Source organism: Drosophila sulfurigaster, chromosome 2R, assembly GCF_023558435.1.
Source record: "Drosophila sulfurigaster albostrigata strain 15112-1811.04 chromosome 2R, ASM2355843v2, whole genome shotgun sequence".
Lineage (NCBI taxonomy): Eukaryota > Metazoa > Arthropoda > Insecta > Diptera > Drosophilidae > Drosophila > Drosophila sulfurigaster.
The window spans coordinates 23,325,138-23,339,223 of record NC_084882.1 but is presented as its reverse complement, the minus strand read 5'-3'; the positions used below and the strand labels follow the sequence as shown (position 1 = coordinate 23,339,223).

The following is a 14,086-nucleotide window of genomic DNA, read 5'->3' as shown; positions in this document are numbered from 1 at the left end:
TGTCCAGTTACAGGGTATAAAATAGCAAAACACGCAACAACAATGCTACGCACTTGCGGTTGTGTGTGTGTGTATGAGTGTGAATCTGAGTGTATGTGTGTGTGTGAAGCGCCACTGAGGCGCACAATTTTCCAACATGCGGCGGCTTTCCGTTGGGTAAGAGGGGTTGGTTAAAGTAGAAACAAATTATACGACACCACACCCCCGCATAAAGTCAATAAACAAGAGCCAGAAACAACAACAACAACAACAACAATAATAACAAGAAAAGCAACAACAAACACAGTGCAACCCGCCAGCTTTTATATTTCCCAGTGCGCTCCCGGTTCGCAAAGCTCAGTGCACAACACATTTAACCTACCCGACAAACATCCCAGCTCTCCCCTCTGCCAGCCCCCTTTCCGCGCTGGCAAGTAACCAAACCCCAAACCCATCTCGAGACAACACAAAAGGCCACCCTCTTCCCCCCTTTTGCCGCCCCCCCTTGTCTGTCGCAGAGAGTTGCTTTTCTTGGCTGTCATTTATTTCGTCATTTATGCAAAACTTTATTGCTTTCTCTTGTATTTGCGGCGAGAGCTCTCTTTGGGATTTGTTGTTGCCAGCTGAACTGAGAGTGGATTCAATATTGGCCAAGTCCAGTTGCAAATGCGTCAATTAAGTGCATGCAAGTAACTCGAGTACAAATATTTGTGCTTTTTGTTTTGTGTATGTTGGCGTGCTGTTAATTAAAGTCAAAGCGCGCACTCGGCTCGTAATTTTCATTTTTCGAGCTGCCGTCGCCACGCTTTGAACTCCTTTGAGTCGTCGTCGTCGTCGTCATCGTCGTCGTTGTTCGTGTGCACAACAAACAACACATCGACAAAAGTTAAGATAATTATGCGCACGCGGGGGCAAACAAAGAAGGAGGGGGTAGCAAGTTAGGTGCCTTAGAGATCCTTGTCTTAGATGTTGCTTGGGCAACATGCAAAACAACGCACACGAAAACTTGCAAGTCCTGTGTCAGATTTTTGCTTTTCGTTCTTTTGCCCACTTGCTCTGTTGCTCTGTTGCTTTTGGCCCATGTTATGTGTTATGCATGGCTGCATTTTCATTACGCAGAGCTGAACTAGTTTAAAGCAGCTCAAGGACACAAGGCTCGACATGCCTGGCCTGCCTTTGCTTTGCTTTGCTTGGTTTGCTTGCTCGCTTGCTCTGACATGTTGTCATCATCAACACAACATCAGCGAAATATGTTTTGGAACAATGGCGACGGCTTCGACGACGTCGTTAGTCAAAATGAAAAATTCGCCATGCGATTATAATCATATGCCATAAATTGAAACGGAGCTTTGGGCCAATTAATGCGCAGACACATAAAACGGCGACTGACAAAATGCTTTGCTCAACAGTTTCACATTAAACCAAGCGCAAAATGTATTCATTTATTTCAATTAGAAATCAATACGCAGTGGGTGGAAGTAAGTGAAGTGAAATTTGTTTTTAATTTTCGTTATTCATGGCTAATTTCTAAACACAATTGCAGTTCGTATTACTATTTATAGAAGGGTTTAAAAAATAGTTCACAACAATTTACAGAACTTCTAAGGAATTCGCTTATTGTTTAGAGGTTTAAGCTTACTTGCTGAAGAAGTAACACGAGCACAAACATTGCTGTTGACTTGGCGTAGTGCATAAAAATTCTTTGTAGGCATAAAACAGGCGCCTATGAAGTCGTTTTCCTTTTAACTGGTCCCCACACATACACACACACACATACACACACACACTCGAAGCAAGTCAACTTAAGCGCCTTAAATGCGTGATGCGTACAATGGAGCGTATGCTTAATCCTATTTTGGCAGTTTAATTGCAAGAGCGCACAGCGTGCGCGAAGACGACAACGATGGCGACGAAGAGTGGGCGGAGTGTGAACAAAGCAAAGCAAAACTAATGTTGAACTTGTGTGAAACAACTAATCTACAGCTTATGCTAACGCCTGCTATAATGCTATGAACAATGTGTGTCTGTGTGTGTTTGTTTGTCTGTGTTTGTGTGTGCGCTGATTTCCACATAATTAAATTCTGATGGCGAAGGCCATGACAAAAACTATTGCCTACTTCGCAGCGCGCCGCATAAAATACAATTTTTGTTGCCTACTTTCGAGTGTCGCGCAATATTTAACTTCGTTTGGCTATTTTTGTGAATTTCTTCTTAGCAAACTTATTTGGCAGACAAGGACAAGGTTGACTACGTTTTGTTGTTGCACTTTGTTGTTTTTGTTGTTTTTGTTGTTGGTTAAATGCACATTCCATGTAAGTGCACAGCAAAGGGAAATGTTTCCCGTGCCCGCACCACCTGCAGCAATTGCACGTGACAAGTGGCAAGTGTCTAACACTTTTCGGACTGCTTGACACTTCGACAGTTTTGCGACGGCGGCGTTCATGAATTTTGCCAGCTTTTGCACATTATAAAAGCAATGTGAGAAGCAGTTCTCCCTCTTTCGAGCAGTTTGTATAATTTTAAAGCAGTCAAACAATGCTGTGTGTGTAAGCTTAGAACTGTTAAAAGTGTTTTCTCTCTCTGTGTGTGTGTGCGCTATAAAAGTGGGCAAAGTAACACGTACGAAATATAGCTCGTGGCATATGTGCAATCATTCGTAGCATTCTCGTGGCTTTGCTTTGATTGTTCGACAGTTAGACAAGGAGCAGGAGAAGTAGAAGAAGGACGACGACGATTGAAGGCATGGGCATGGCAACCTTGGCTTGGTAATTGAAATTTAATTCAATGCTACAAAAACAATCGACTGAGTTATCAATATTTAAACAGGCTGCCTTTTAACGAAGACAAGCCAAAGTGGTTTTGTTTTATTTGTCCCAATGCTGTCAATGCCTTCCAAAGGTCATTAGTTTTGCTCTGACTGACTGCTGACAGACGAGTTGTTGGGGAGTTGATGCGCACCCCTAGGCGTATACTCAATCAAAAACTGTATATCATATGACAAATTCAATCAGACAAAGTACACGACATAATTGAAGTGTATGCACAGCCTGCGGCATTGCGTTGCTCTGGACCAAATGCTGATGTTGTTGACTTGCTGCCTGGACACACACACAACAAGCACAAGCACACGCACACCCACACACACACACACCCATATACACACACATGTGGACAAAGCTATAGTAAATGCCAGACGAAAACTGTAGCAACAGCAACATCACATCAATTATTCAAGCACATTTTGAAACATTCTGATACACAGAGACAGCATCAAAGGAGAAGGGCGAAGAGAGCAGAAGCCAGACAGACTCGGTTGACAAACTTTGCTGAATTATTAAAACCAGCGGGTAACTTTTAACAATTTATAGAGTACAATTTTTATAATTTCATATTGCACAAGTTTCATCTTGTCTCTCGCTGGGAGTGTGTGTGTTGGTGCGTGCGAATGGGTTATCTGTGTATATGTGTGTGTGTGTGGGAATGTTAGATAGGACATGTGCGACGACATGTGCATATTCGTGCTCTTGAGGCAAGTTTGTCCACTTACCACTAATATCCAATTAGCGTCCCGGTCGTGCCCTGGAAAGTATGCTTCAAATTATGTTTGCTGCGTGCTGCAATTTGTCAACCCCTATGAGCAATACATTGATGATGGCAGGGCAAGCATATGCTGCTGCCCCCACAACACATGTACAACACACAACACACAGAGGGCAAAAGTGTGCTGCGTTGTGGCTGATAAGGCAGGCAGCTCCCATGGCATTAGCTTTTATTGTAAATTAGTTATTGGCATGTTATACTAAACGATAATGAAACATCCCCCACTCACACTCTCTCTCTTCTCTTATCTAGCAAAATGTGCGAGACGTAAATCAACTATAGAGAAGGAGCAACAACAACAACACGAACACGAACAAGAACAACAGAAACTAATAGTTGGCTTCATTGTTCATGTGGTAGAAAAACGGAAGCGGAAGCGGCGCGCTAACTCGTAAAATGCATTTACACTTTGAACGCAACATCAACACAAAATGCGACTGCACAATACTATCGTTGTCCTGGATGGGAAAGGTGCCAGATGATATACCCGAGGTAAGTCATTTACTTTAATGGTCGCTCACTCAAGTCGGAAAAGCTATTAGTGTCCAAACTGACTTCGCTCCAACCCCCCTCTCGCTTACCACACAGGATAAGCCTAGGCCTTTTTGCCTTTCGATATTAATACAATAAATACTGACAATGTCCATTAAACCGTAGACCACTTTAAATTGCTGCCGCCACTATTAAGTGCGACTGGCCTCAGCCATTAGATCAGTAAAACTGTAGGCTGGCACACTGCAAAGTGAGTAGGAGAGTCTCTGCTGGTGTAGGAAGTGCGGCATATGAACGTGACAATGTATAAAACAGAGCCTAATGGAAACGGATGACACTTAATGCCGAGCATTAAACATTAAGCTCTGATTTACAGGTCTACAGCAAGGGGTTTTATTTAAAGCTGTAGCTTAAATGGGATGACAAATTTGTTAGTAGAGCGAGTAAAATGCAAAATTTGTAAACTGCTGATATCAATATTGGAGCAAAACAAACATTTAGTATGTGAAGTAAAATTGGGTAAAAAGTATTGCATACTTTTTGGCTGCTTGCAAATTAAAATAAAATAGGGTAAAATTGAAATTGATTACGGAAATGAGCCAAAGTTTTAAAAAACACTCTCTAAATTTGTGTTAAAACTTTTTTAATTGCAGGGTATTTGCTTGTCTAGCATTTTTCGCATATTTTTTGACCACTTGCTAACTAATATAAAATGGCGGAGTTACGTTGAAAATTAAATTTATGGTGAAAATAAGTAGAGTGTTAAACTTTACTAAATGCTTACAGCAATTAGCTAATTACAGGGTACCCATTTTACTTATTGACACATGTTGAAATAATATGCCAAAGTAAGATGGGACATTAAATTGATGAGCGAAATAAGCAAAGTGTTAAAATAAAATACAGTAGTTATTTTTTATAGGGTAGCTGCTAGCATAGCAGCCATTAACTTGCTCAGCTATTGACGGGTTTCATTTGGTATTGATCCAGTTTTTCTATCACACGGTTTTGTGTACGCATGACTTGATTGGAGGCATTTCTCAAGTGGCATAGCACACCGGAAGTGATGATAATGATTTACAGCCAGAGCCTGTCCACTGTTTGCTCTGCGTCTATTTATAGGGCGTTGTCGCGTTCGTTGTCGCATGTTTGTTGTTGTCGCGGGGGAAGCTTAAAATTGATTTTATGTGTTTTGTGCCTTGTGCGTCAAGGTAATCGGGATGGAGCCGCTGCCGCTCTGGTCCGTCTGGAGCCTTAACTTTTCCAATTATTATGAACTTTCTTCAATGGCTGGGCCCACACACAAATGCTACTCTAATCCTTTTTATATTGAATATAAAAATCCAATCACGTTCAATGCCGTCTGCTGACGCTCTACACTCGACTCGGCTGTGTCTTGTGGCACCAAATTAAAGTCGAGTGGGCGCCTCAAGTGGCTCAGTGCTTGCTTGCTTGCTTCGTTGTAACTGTATCCCATACTTCAATAACACTTTCATGCCCCATGTTTGCCCCCGTTTTCCATTCTCTCGATCATCGTTTGTCGGTTTGTCATTCAGTTTGCCCATTCGTCTGGTCGAATGCCTCGTAGAAACAGCACTTGCTTGCGATTTATTTAACAGTTTTCAATTTCATTTTCAACACCCAACAGTGCGTGTGTGTGTGTGCTTGTATGTGTGTGTGTATTTTGTATGCGGTTAAGGGCACGTGTCAGGGTTTGCGCGTGTCGATTCTTGTTCTCATTCTCTGCCTCTGTCTCCGTCTTATTCCCATTCCCATTCACATTCTCAGTCCCATTCGGAATGGCACTTCCAATTCCATTTCCATTTCCATTGGCCATGGCCAAGTGCAAGGAGGTTTCGTATTCTCGTTACGCCTTTGCAGCAATTTACGACCGATAATCTGCTGCCGCTGTCTAAGTAAAAGAAAAACGGGGTTTTGCTTATTTAAATGAAAGTGTGCACGCATAAATTGTAGCTTAAATTGAATTAGAGACAGCTGAGGTTGCTTACTTAGCACGATTTCCATATTAGATAATATATTAATGGCCATGTTCAAGTTGAGTATACCCCGCCTTTAATCTTACACGCCTTTTTTTCGACCTGATAAGCAGTTGACGCTTTCATTTCGATAAATGCTCTGCGAAGCCGCTGGGAGTTGTAACTTTGCTTTCATATAAATCATCTCAGCGAAAAGCTTTGCGCGCGTTTTCCTCTTTAAATATTCCCTCAACGCCGACATCAAAGTCAAAGTCGATGTAGAAGTTATAAGACGAATTGCGTTTGCTCTTGGACTTGATCCTTGGTGTCATAATGTTTTAACAGGCACTTTGAATGGACGGCGGCTTGAACTGCTGACTGATTGCTTGCCGGCTAACCATGTGTGTGTGTATGTGTGTGTGTGTGTGTGGTGTCATCAAAGGCAATGTGTCAGCGAGACAGAGAGACGATCATAAAACGGCGGTGGTGCTCCTTAAAGTCCTTGCCTGTCATTTTGTCGGAATGTGTATTGTGTGTGTCTTTGGGCCATGGGCAATCAAATTGCTTGGCACAATAGAGGCAGCAGCGCTTGACTGTTTGGAGCTGCCAGTGTCAGCGTCGTCAAGTCAAGTCAAGTGCACAGTGCACACATATGAGCCATTTGCCACATTCCACTTCCAGTTCCCTTTTCTCCTTGCCTCGATTGAGCTTAGGGGTTGCAGGCACATATAGGCAGCTCAACTGTCGCGCCGATTCCACATACATAAATTGACATAACAAACGGAGACGTTTGCGTTTCTGACATGCCCGAAATGAAATCGTAAAACGAAATTCGATAGCGCTTCATAAGAGTCTACCCATTTATATGTGAGAGTGTGAGGGGTGGTTTGCCTCCCCTCTCTCAAGAAGAGAAAAGAGAAATCTGGGATAACATGGCCTAATGTGCTTGTCATTTCCTCTATGGTCATTATGCAAATTCGCAAGGCAAACTAAGAAAATTACAAATTTCATTTGAAATCTGTGCATTTATTTGTGCGATATTCAAGTGAAAACGTAATGCGGAACGTGCCTCATCATAAAATCTTTTTGTCACTAATCTATCCGCATTATTATTCATAAATAGAGTACTGGGTATGTAACAGTCTTATATGCTGCCAGTCAAATTGACAAATTTGTCTTTGTCACTTAAAAGTGTGCTACATTTTTTGCATAAATATAAGGTAAGGGATATATATCAAGGGTATTGGCCAGTCAAGCACGCTGTGACACAAGTTTAGACAGCTCAAATTCATAATTTGACGTTTTTATTTATAAATTCCATACAGGGTACGTGCTAGTCGTGTACGCTGCCATCTAAATATGATTTCCAGTATATATTCAGGAAACCACTCAAAAGTGTGCTACATATTTTTGGGAAGATATCAAGTTGCAGGGTATTGGCAAGTCAAGCACACTTTGACACCACTTTAGACAGCTTAAATTCATAATTTGACGCATTAGGCGAGCTGTGTGTGGGTGTAGGAGTGTGTGTGTGTGTGGCTTTGCAATGTGTCTGAAATGTGTTTAGCATATTTATGAAGCGCTCGAAAGTATGCTACACTTTTTGCTACTTCCAACAGATTTCGCATTAAGCATTAATAAATTGCAAAAGCGTCCACTAAGCTGCTGTTACTTTTGCTTTTGCTGTCGCTGTTGCTGTTGCACGCGCATAAATTCCATCATCTTAACTGTGAATGAAGATGAGGCTGGAAATGCCTGGCATCGCTTAGCGTAATTAACTTGGCAACTGTTGATGAAGTCGACAAACGTTCGTGTTGTTGTTGTTGCTAGCTATCGCTTTCCTCTTACAACTGGCCATAGCATTAGTGGGCGAGGCTTAGCTGAGGCTTCATTAGCCAGCGAGAGAGCTAAGCATCATTAATAAGTCCCTCTTCTTCTGCTGACGTTGACTGTTCAACTCTGATTCTCGGCTTTTGCAGTTTGCTTTAATTATATACCGTAAAAAATAATTGAGTTCTTAGTCTCCCATTGAATCCGAGTGCAGCGACAGTTGAGCGCACTGACTGGTCACTGACCAGAGTCATGATTTTTTTTTTTTTTTTTGGGTTGGTTGTGGCCAATTCCTATTTACTATAACCAACATCCGCCCCCTACTCCCGTTAGCCCGCCGCTAATTATGTGCACTAGACTGTGCTTGTGCCGGCGGCATTTCATTTCATTTCGTTACGTTTCGTTTTGCTTATGGCCAACAGAAACAGACGCACACACACACACATACACATTTCATGGCACTTTTGTTTGAGCTTGAGCTATGGCAATCGTGAGGGAACTAGCTGGCAACAAACTGGGGGCTGCTGTGTTATTTATGTTTGTTTCATTGCGCGTGTTTTTATTTAATTTTGCAAGGACCATAAAAATGCCAGAGCAGCAGCAGCAGCAGCAGCAGCAGCGACTGTTGTTGTTCCAGGCGCTGGCTGTTACCTTTGGTTACGTTTCTACGTTTATTATATTCGTAATGAGCTGTGCAACTACCCTGCAAAGGCAAACAGTCGCAGAGAGTATAAGCTAGAGCATGGCTGAGTATTTGGCTGCAATTGTGTGAGTATCTGGCAGTTGAGCATAGTCGAAGTTTGCTGGCAAAAAAGTTTATGCGTCTAACAAGCAGTGCTGCATAAAAGTTGCTCACACGATGTTTCAAAACTCATCTCAGTTCACACACACACACACACGCAGAGAGAGAGAGAAGACAGCTCACGCGTTATAAATGTGTTACGTGAGCAGCAGCAACAACAGCAACAACAACCCTCTGCTTGCAACTCCAACGCTGTGTTAAGCCGATTTAAACATGAAGCCCAGGCTTTGGTTCGGCTTGTTGAACAGGTGCCGATTACAAGTGCCAATTCCATTCGCTGCTGCTGCTGAGTTAATTGAAAACTTTTTTAATTGTTTGGCCTAAACTGAAGTCGAGTTAGTTTCGAGATTAGGTCGCTTTGATTTATGGTCGGCTGTCGCTGACAGTTTCAATTAAGAAACGGCACGCGCTTTTCCACAACGACTTTCTCTCTGTCAATTGGCAATGCATTCAGCCTGCATTGAGTGTCATTTGTGCCCAGCTCTAAAAGCAGTAATTTAATGTGAACAAGCAGGAGAGCCGAACAGTTCAATCTTTGCCTGTTCACCACTGTTCGCCAGTTGCTCCTTCCACTTGGTTGACATTGTGGCTTTCAGTTGTGTCATTGATTGGTTTACCCAGCATTTTGTTTGTTAGCTTTGGCTACAGCAGCAGCAGCAGCACGGACCCCAAAGCGGTCGCCCAGCTAGTTGTCATTGTTGTTGTCGTTGTCGATGCCGTTGTATGTGTGTGTGTGCGGTTATTGTGCCTGCCACTTGGCAATCTTGCCACTAACCACTTACCACTTTGCCACAAGGCTCACACACACGCCCACACTCAATTGTTGCACGCCAAATCAATCAATTATGTAAGTGACCAGGGCTTAACTATTGCAGAAACTACGAGCTGTGTATGTGTGTGTGTGTGTGGTCGACTGGCATCAAACTATGCTTCAATAGTTTTTTGCCAATTCTCAATTCAATTTCGCCTCTTGAGAATGTCATTTTTGGTTTTTGTGTGCGATGGTAATCTATAAACTACAATTTTGATTGCATTGTTTTTGTGTTTGTTGTTGTCAACTGTTGCCGTTGCTATTGTTGTAAGCAGCTTAACTTTACAGAATTCTTGCAGCTGGTAATTGCTTTAATACTATGCATTTTACGAGTTCCTTTCCTGGCATTGCGCATACGCCACGTGCACGTCAAAAAGTTGTTCGCTTTGACAGGCAAAGCATAACGGGGAATGTGGATTGGATTGGGAATTGGAGGGGAGAAAGAGAGAGAGAGAGAGAACGAGAATCCGAATGAGAATGGGAATGAAATGTTGCAACGGATGCATATGCATGGCAGCTGACATGGCATGTATCTCATGCTCCATTTGTCAACGGCGCAGGGACATGTGAAAACCATTTGCAGCTATCGCTTGCTGTCGTCTATATAGACGGCACTCTCTCTCTCTATTTCTATCTTTCTCTTTTTTTTTGTATTCTAACCCACACTCGGTATTGCGCTCGCTCTCTCATCTGTCGCTTTGCATTGTAACAAAAGATGAGTTGCACTTGAGCATGCTAAAATGCGTTATTAAGTGCATAAATATGCAATGCGCACAAGCATAGTCTGTGCTGTCCCTCACCTCCACTCTCCACCTCCACATCCACCCCCTCCACCCGCTTATCCCTATTGCTAACAATGGCGCTCAGGTGAACTGACAAGTGGATGGGGCGCGATTGTGCGAAGAGCTTTTGAAATTTAATAAAATGCAAATGCAAAAGCAAAAGCCTGTGAAGCAGACATATGCAATTCAAGACTCAGACATGTGAGACCCGCCCTCACACACACACACATACACACGCAGAACGATGATGATGACCCCCTGAACCCTCTGCGACCCTCTGCCAGTCGCGTCAAGCATTGTCAGCGAGGAGGCAGCAGCAAAAGGTTGGGCAGAGGACAGATAGACAGGCGCCTCCCTTCGTACGCTAATGAGTTGGCCCCCTTTCTCTGGCATTATATGAATTATGCAGCCCCCAGCAAATCGACACAGAATGGATGCACTGAAGCGGTTGACCTGCCGAATTGCGGTAAATGGTAAATGGCAAATACATGTACACAAGCCGCCAAGTGTGTCAAATACTTTTTTAATTATTTTAAATGCAAATGTGCAAATAAACTAAACGTCGACGAGCTCGTCGAGAACTCAACCCAAAAAAAACCTCAAGAGAAAAATACTGAAGCGAAACCAGCAAAAGAAAATCGATAATTACGGCTTTTAGGTAAGGTAGCAAAAAAAAAAGGATCAAAAGCTAAACACGTGCGCAACGCCAGCAGGCATGCCACACACTTATACTAATACATTCACACACACACACACACACACATGAGGCGTAGCACAACTGTAAAAGTTGCCTGTCAACTTAGATTTGGGTTTACTTTTGACAAAGGAATAATACAAAATACATTTCGATATTAAACATAGATAATTTATAGGAATTCTAATGCCAAGACATGAAATGTTTAAATGTTTTTGAAATATTCGAGATTAAAGAAAGAAATATTTTACGAAGCTATGGCTCTTATTGAAATCCACACAATATTTGAATTAAAAAATAAGCTACTATGCATGTGTTATTCATTTAGCTTTTCCAATTAATAGTAGTAAACAAGAGCGATGTTTAATAAACTGTTAGGCAACAAATATTAATTTGGAATACAACATTAAAGCTTATTAAGTTTCCAAGTAAAGAAACACAATTATTTTTGTTGTCTATTGAATTGTTCTTATCTTTGAAATATTATATTTAAATATTTTTAATTTGTGAACTATATTAAATTACTAAATATTATATTTACATATTTTTAATTTGTGAACTATATTAAATTACTAAGCGAAGATATACCTTTTTTATATCTTATCTTTATAACATTTACTAAACAGCTCAGATAAATAATACAAATTTTAATTTTATAGAAGTCAATATAATTTATAATAGTTAAAGAATGTTGAATTGCCAAATAAGAAAATACATTCTTGTTTTTGCTGAAGAACAAATTATTCTTCGAAATTTGAGAAATATTGTAAAAGGATATTCTTATTATTATTATTTTATTTAAATAAAGCCAGAGCCAGAGCGCCTAAGATCTTCGGGCTGTAAAAGAATAATGAGTTTCTAAATATAGTAATACATTATTGTTTTTATTGTTGAATGAACAGTTCTTAGAAATGATTTTCAAGAATTTTTCCGTCTATTGATTTTGATAATTGGGCATTACACGCTCGTATAAAGGTAGAATAGAATCATTATATCTATGATTCTCAATCAGTCTTGCAATATTTGTTGCCTTAGGCATAAAAAGTGAACACTCAAACCGTAAACCTTCAAGCCCTCAAGAGTTGTGAGGTCTCTTAGCCCTTGGCTCATGGTTCTCTCTCAGCTGTCCTCTATCGTCTGTCGTCTGTCGGCTTGTCGTCTGTCTGCTGTCATTTGTTCGACTGTCGACTGTCGGTTGTTAGCTGTTAGCTGGTTTGGTGCTCGCCAAGCCTTTCGTTTCGCACTCACACACAAGACACGCGTGCTTGGCACAAGTGGCAAAATGTTGTTACGTGAGCATTAAACCATATTTTAAGTTATTAAGTTATTGACAAAAAGCACACGTCACCCCTTTGGCCAAAGGGGTTCGTCGTTGTATTTGGCTCTCTTCCACCCACCCACCTTTCTCATCTTTGGGTTATGGGATGGGCGCCCATGACTGACAGCCGTTGCCGTTGCCGTTGCCAGGCAGAGCTCTGAGCTTAGGGCGTGTATCTGGATGACACTTGTGTGCGCTGCTTATCCGTTGTTGCTTACAATGCCAATGCCACGCCCTGCAGCTATAGCCACACACACACACACACACTTATATAATATATCCTGTATTATATGTCTGCACATAAAAACTGTAAGCGGCACGCATAAAAAGAAATTTTCAATTTAGCCCAAGCTGCCGCCGGAGGCGTCTTTAGTCTCCTGTTTTCTGTCTTGATGTTGATGTTGTTTTTGCTTTTGCTTTTGTTTTTGTTTTATTTCATTTTGGCTTTGGTCTTTGGGGGATCTGCGGCAAGTGCTGCCAAATTTGTTAAATTTTTACAAATTTCTGTTGTGAATTAAACATAAATATGGCCATAAGTTACTCCCGAGGCGCAGGTATATACACTATAGTATAAATTCCCACCCCCGCCCTCTCCTTATACTTTTCGCATGTCTTTTCGTATTTCACCTGCCTTGTCTTTGGCCATCTGCACTTTTTTGCTGCTGTTGCTGTTCTGCCTTGTGTGGAATTGTTTTCTCTGGCGTTGCCATCTCATCTGCTTATGCTCACGTGTGTGTCGAGTGGGGATCTGTATCCTGGCAACTGTTTGTAATAGCCATGTTTGTGACTGGTGTCTGAATCTCGTTTTGTTGAGGGCTTACTGTCTGACATTTCAACTATAAAATTGTTGCACACAAAGAGTGCTTTTTAAAGCATATATACATACATACATATATGCTTTATGCAAAACGCTTTGAAATAGTTTACATTTATTACTCTTAACTTTGAAATGATCAAAGTTTTGTTTACAAGTATTTTTGCTTTTATTTGCAAACTATTTTTTTTGCAACTGCAACTAAATCGTATCGATTTTACTTTACTTCAGTGCGTAGCTATTGATATGATTGAAAGAGCTTAAATATTTTATAAATATGTATGTTTAAAATCTTTTGTTTTTATTTCCAAAAAAAATGTTACTATTTATTTTTGTTCTTCTTGCTATGATATCATTCAGGCTCATAATACTGTTTGTTGCTTTAAGAAAGATCTGTGTGCGAGTCTTGATTGTATTGCCGAAAAATTGAGGAGTCATAATAATTATCGTTTCTAAGCCATTAGAAATTATATGAGTAGACAGGCGGATGGTTTAATGCTAATTGTACCAATTAACTTGTAAAACACCCTTTTATGGTTCATATAAATAATGAAATGTAATGAATTAATGTATCTTCTCTTCATAAACACCAACAAGCAAAGATATAATTACAACTGAATCATAATTGAACTGTAGCTGTCGGCTGTATTGCATCCTCCCATCTGCTGTATATGTAATTCACATTTAACATGAATTAAATACTCTTCTCAATGTGGAAGTTTCGAGTAGAGAGAATCTAATAGTTAGTTGAAGGTGTTACAGCATATCTTTGCAATGAATAAATCATATTCTTCTATTTAAAATACAATGAATTGATGCATCTTTTCTTTAAATGACTTAAGAGTAAATATACATAATTGAGTAGTAATTCACAGAGTCAAAATTAGTTGATTTGTAGCCTTATCATTCTATGATGAATTAATTGTAATTGATCTACAAAATACATTGACTTTGTGTTCTCCTTAAATCACTTGAAAGTAAAGAGCAT

At 40.7% G+C, this 14,086-nt stretch overlaps 1 protein-coding gene across 2 annotated transcripts in view; it reads left to right on the top strand.

Annotated features, from left to right (window-relative positions):
- The window catches only part of LOC133839369 (tubby-related protein 4), a 31,471-nt gene that overhangs the window by 2,705 nt on the left and 14,680 nt on the right, over positions 1 to 14,086 (top strand). For both annotated transcript variants that reach the window (XM_062270855.1, XM_062270856.1), the window contains exon 2: positions 3,832 to 4,071. In XM_062270855.1, coding sequence (XP_062126839.1) covers positions 3,976 to 4,071 — 96 coding nt within the window. In that variant the 5' untranslated portion in view covers positions 3,832 to 3,975. The remainder of the gene's footprint in view (positions 1 to 3,831; positions 4,072 to 14,086) is intronic.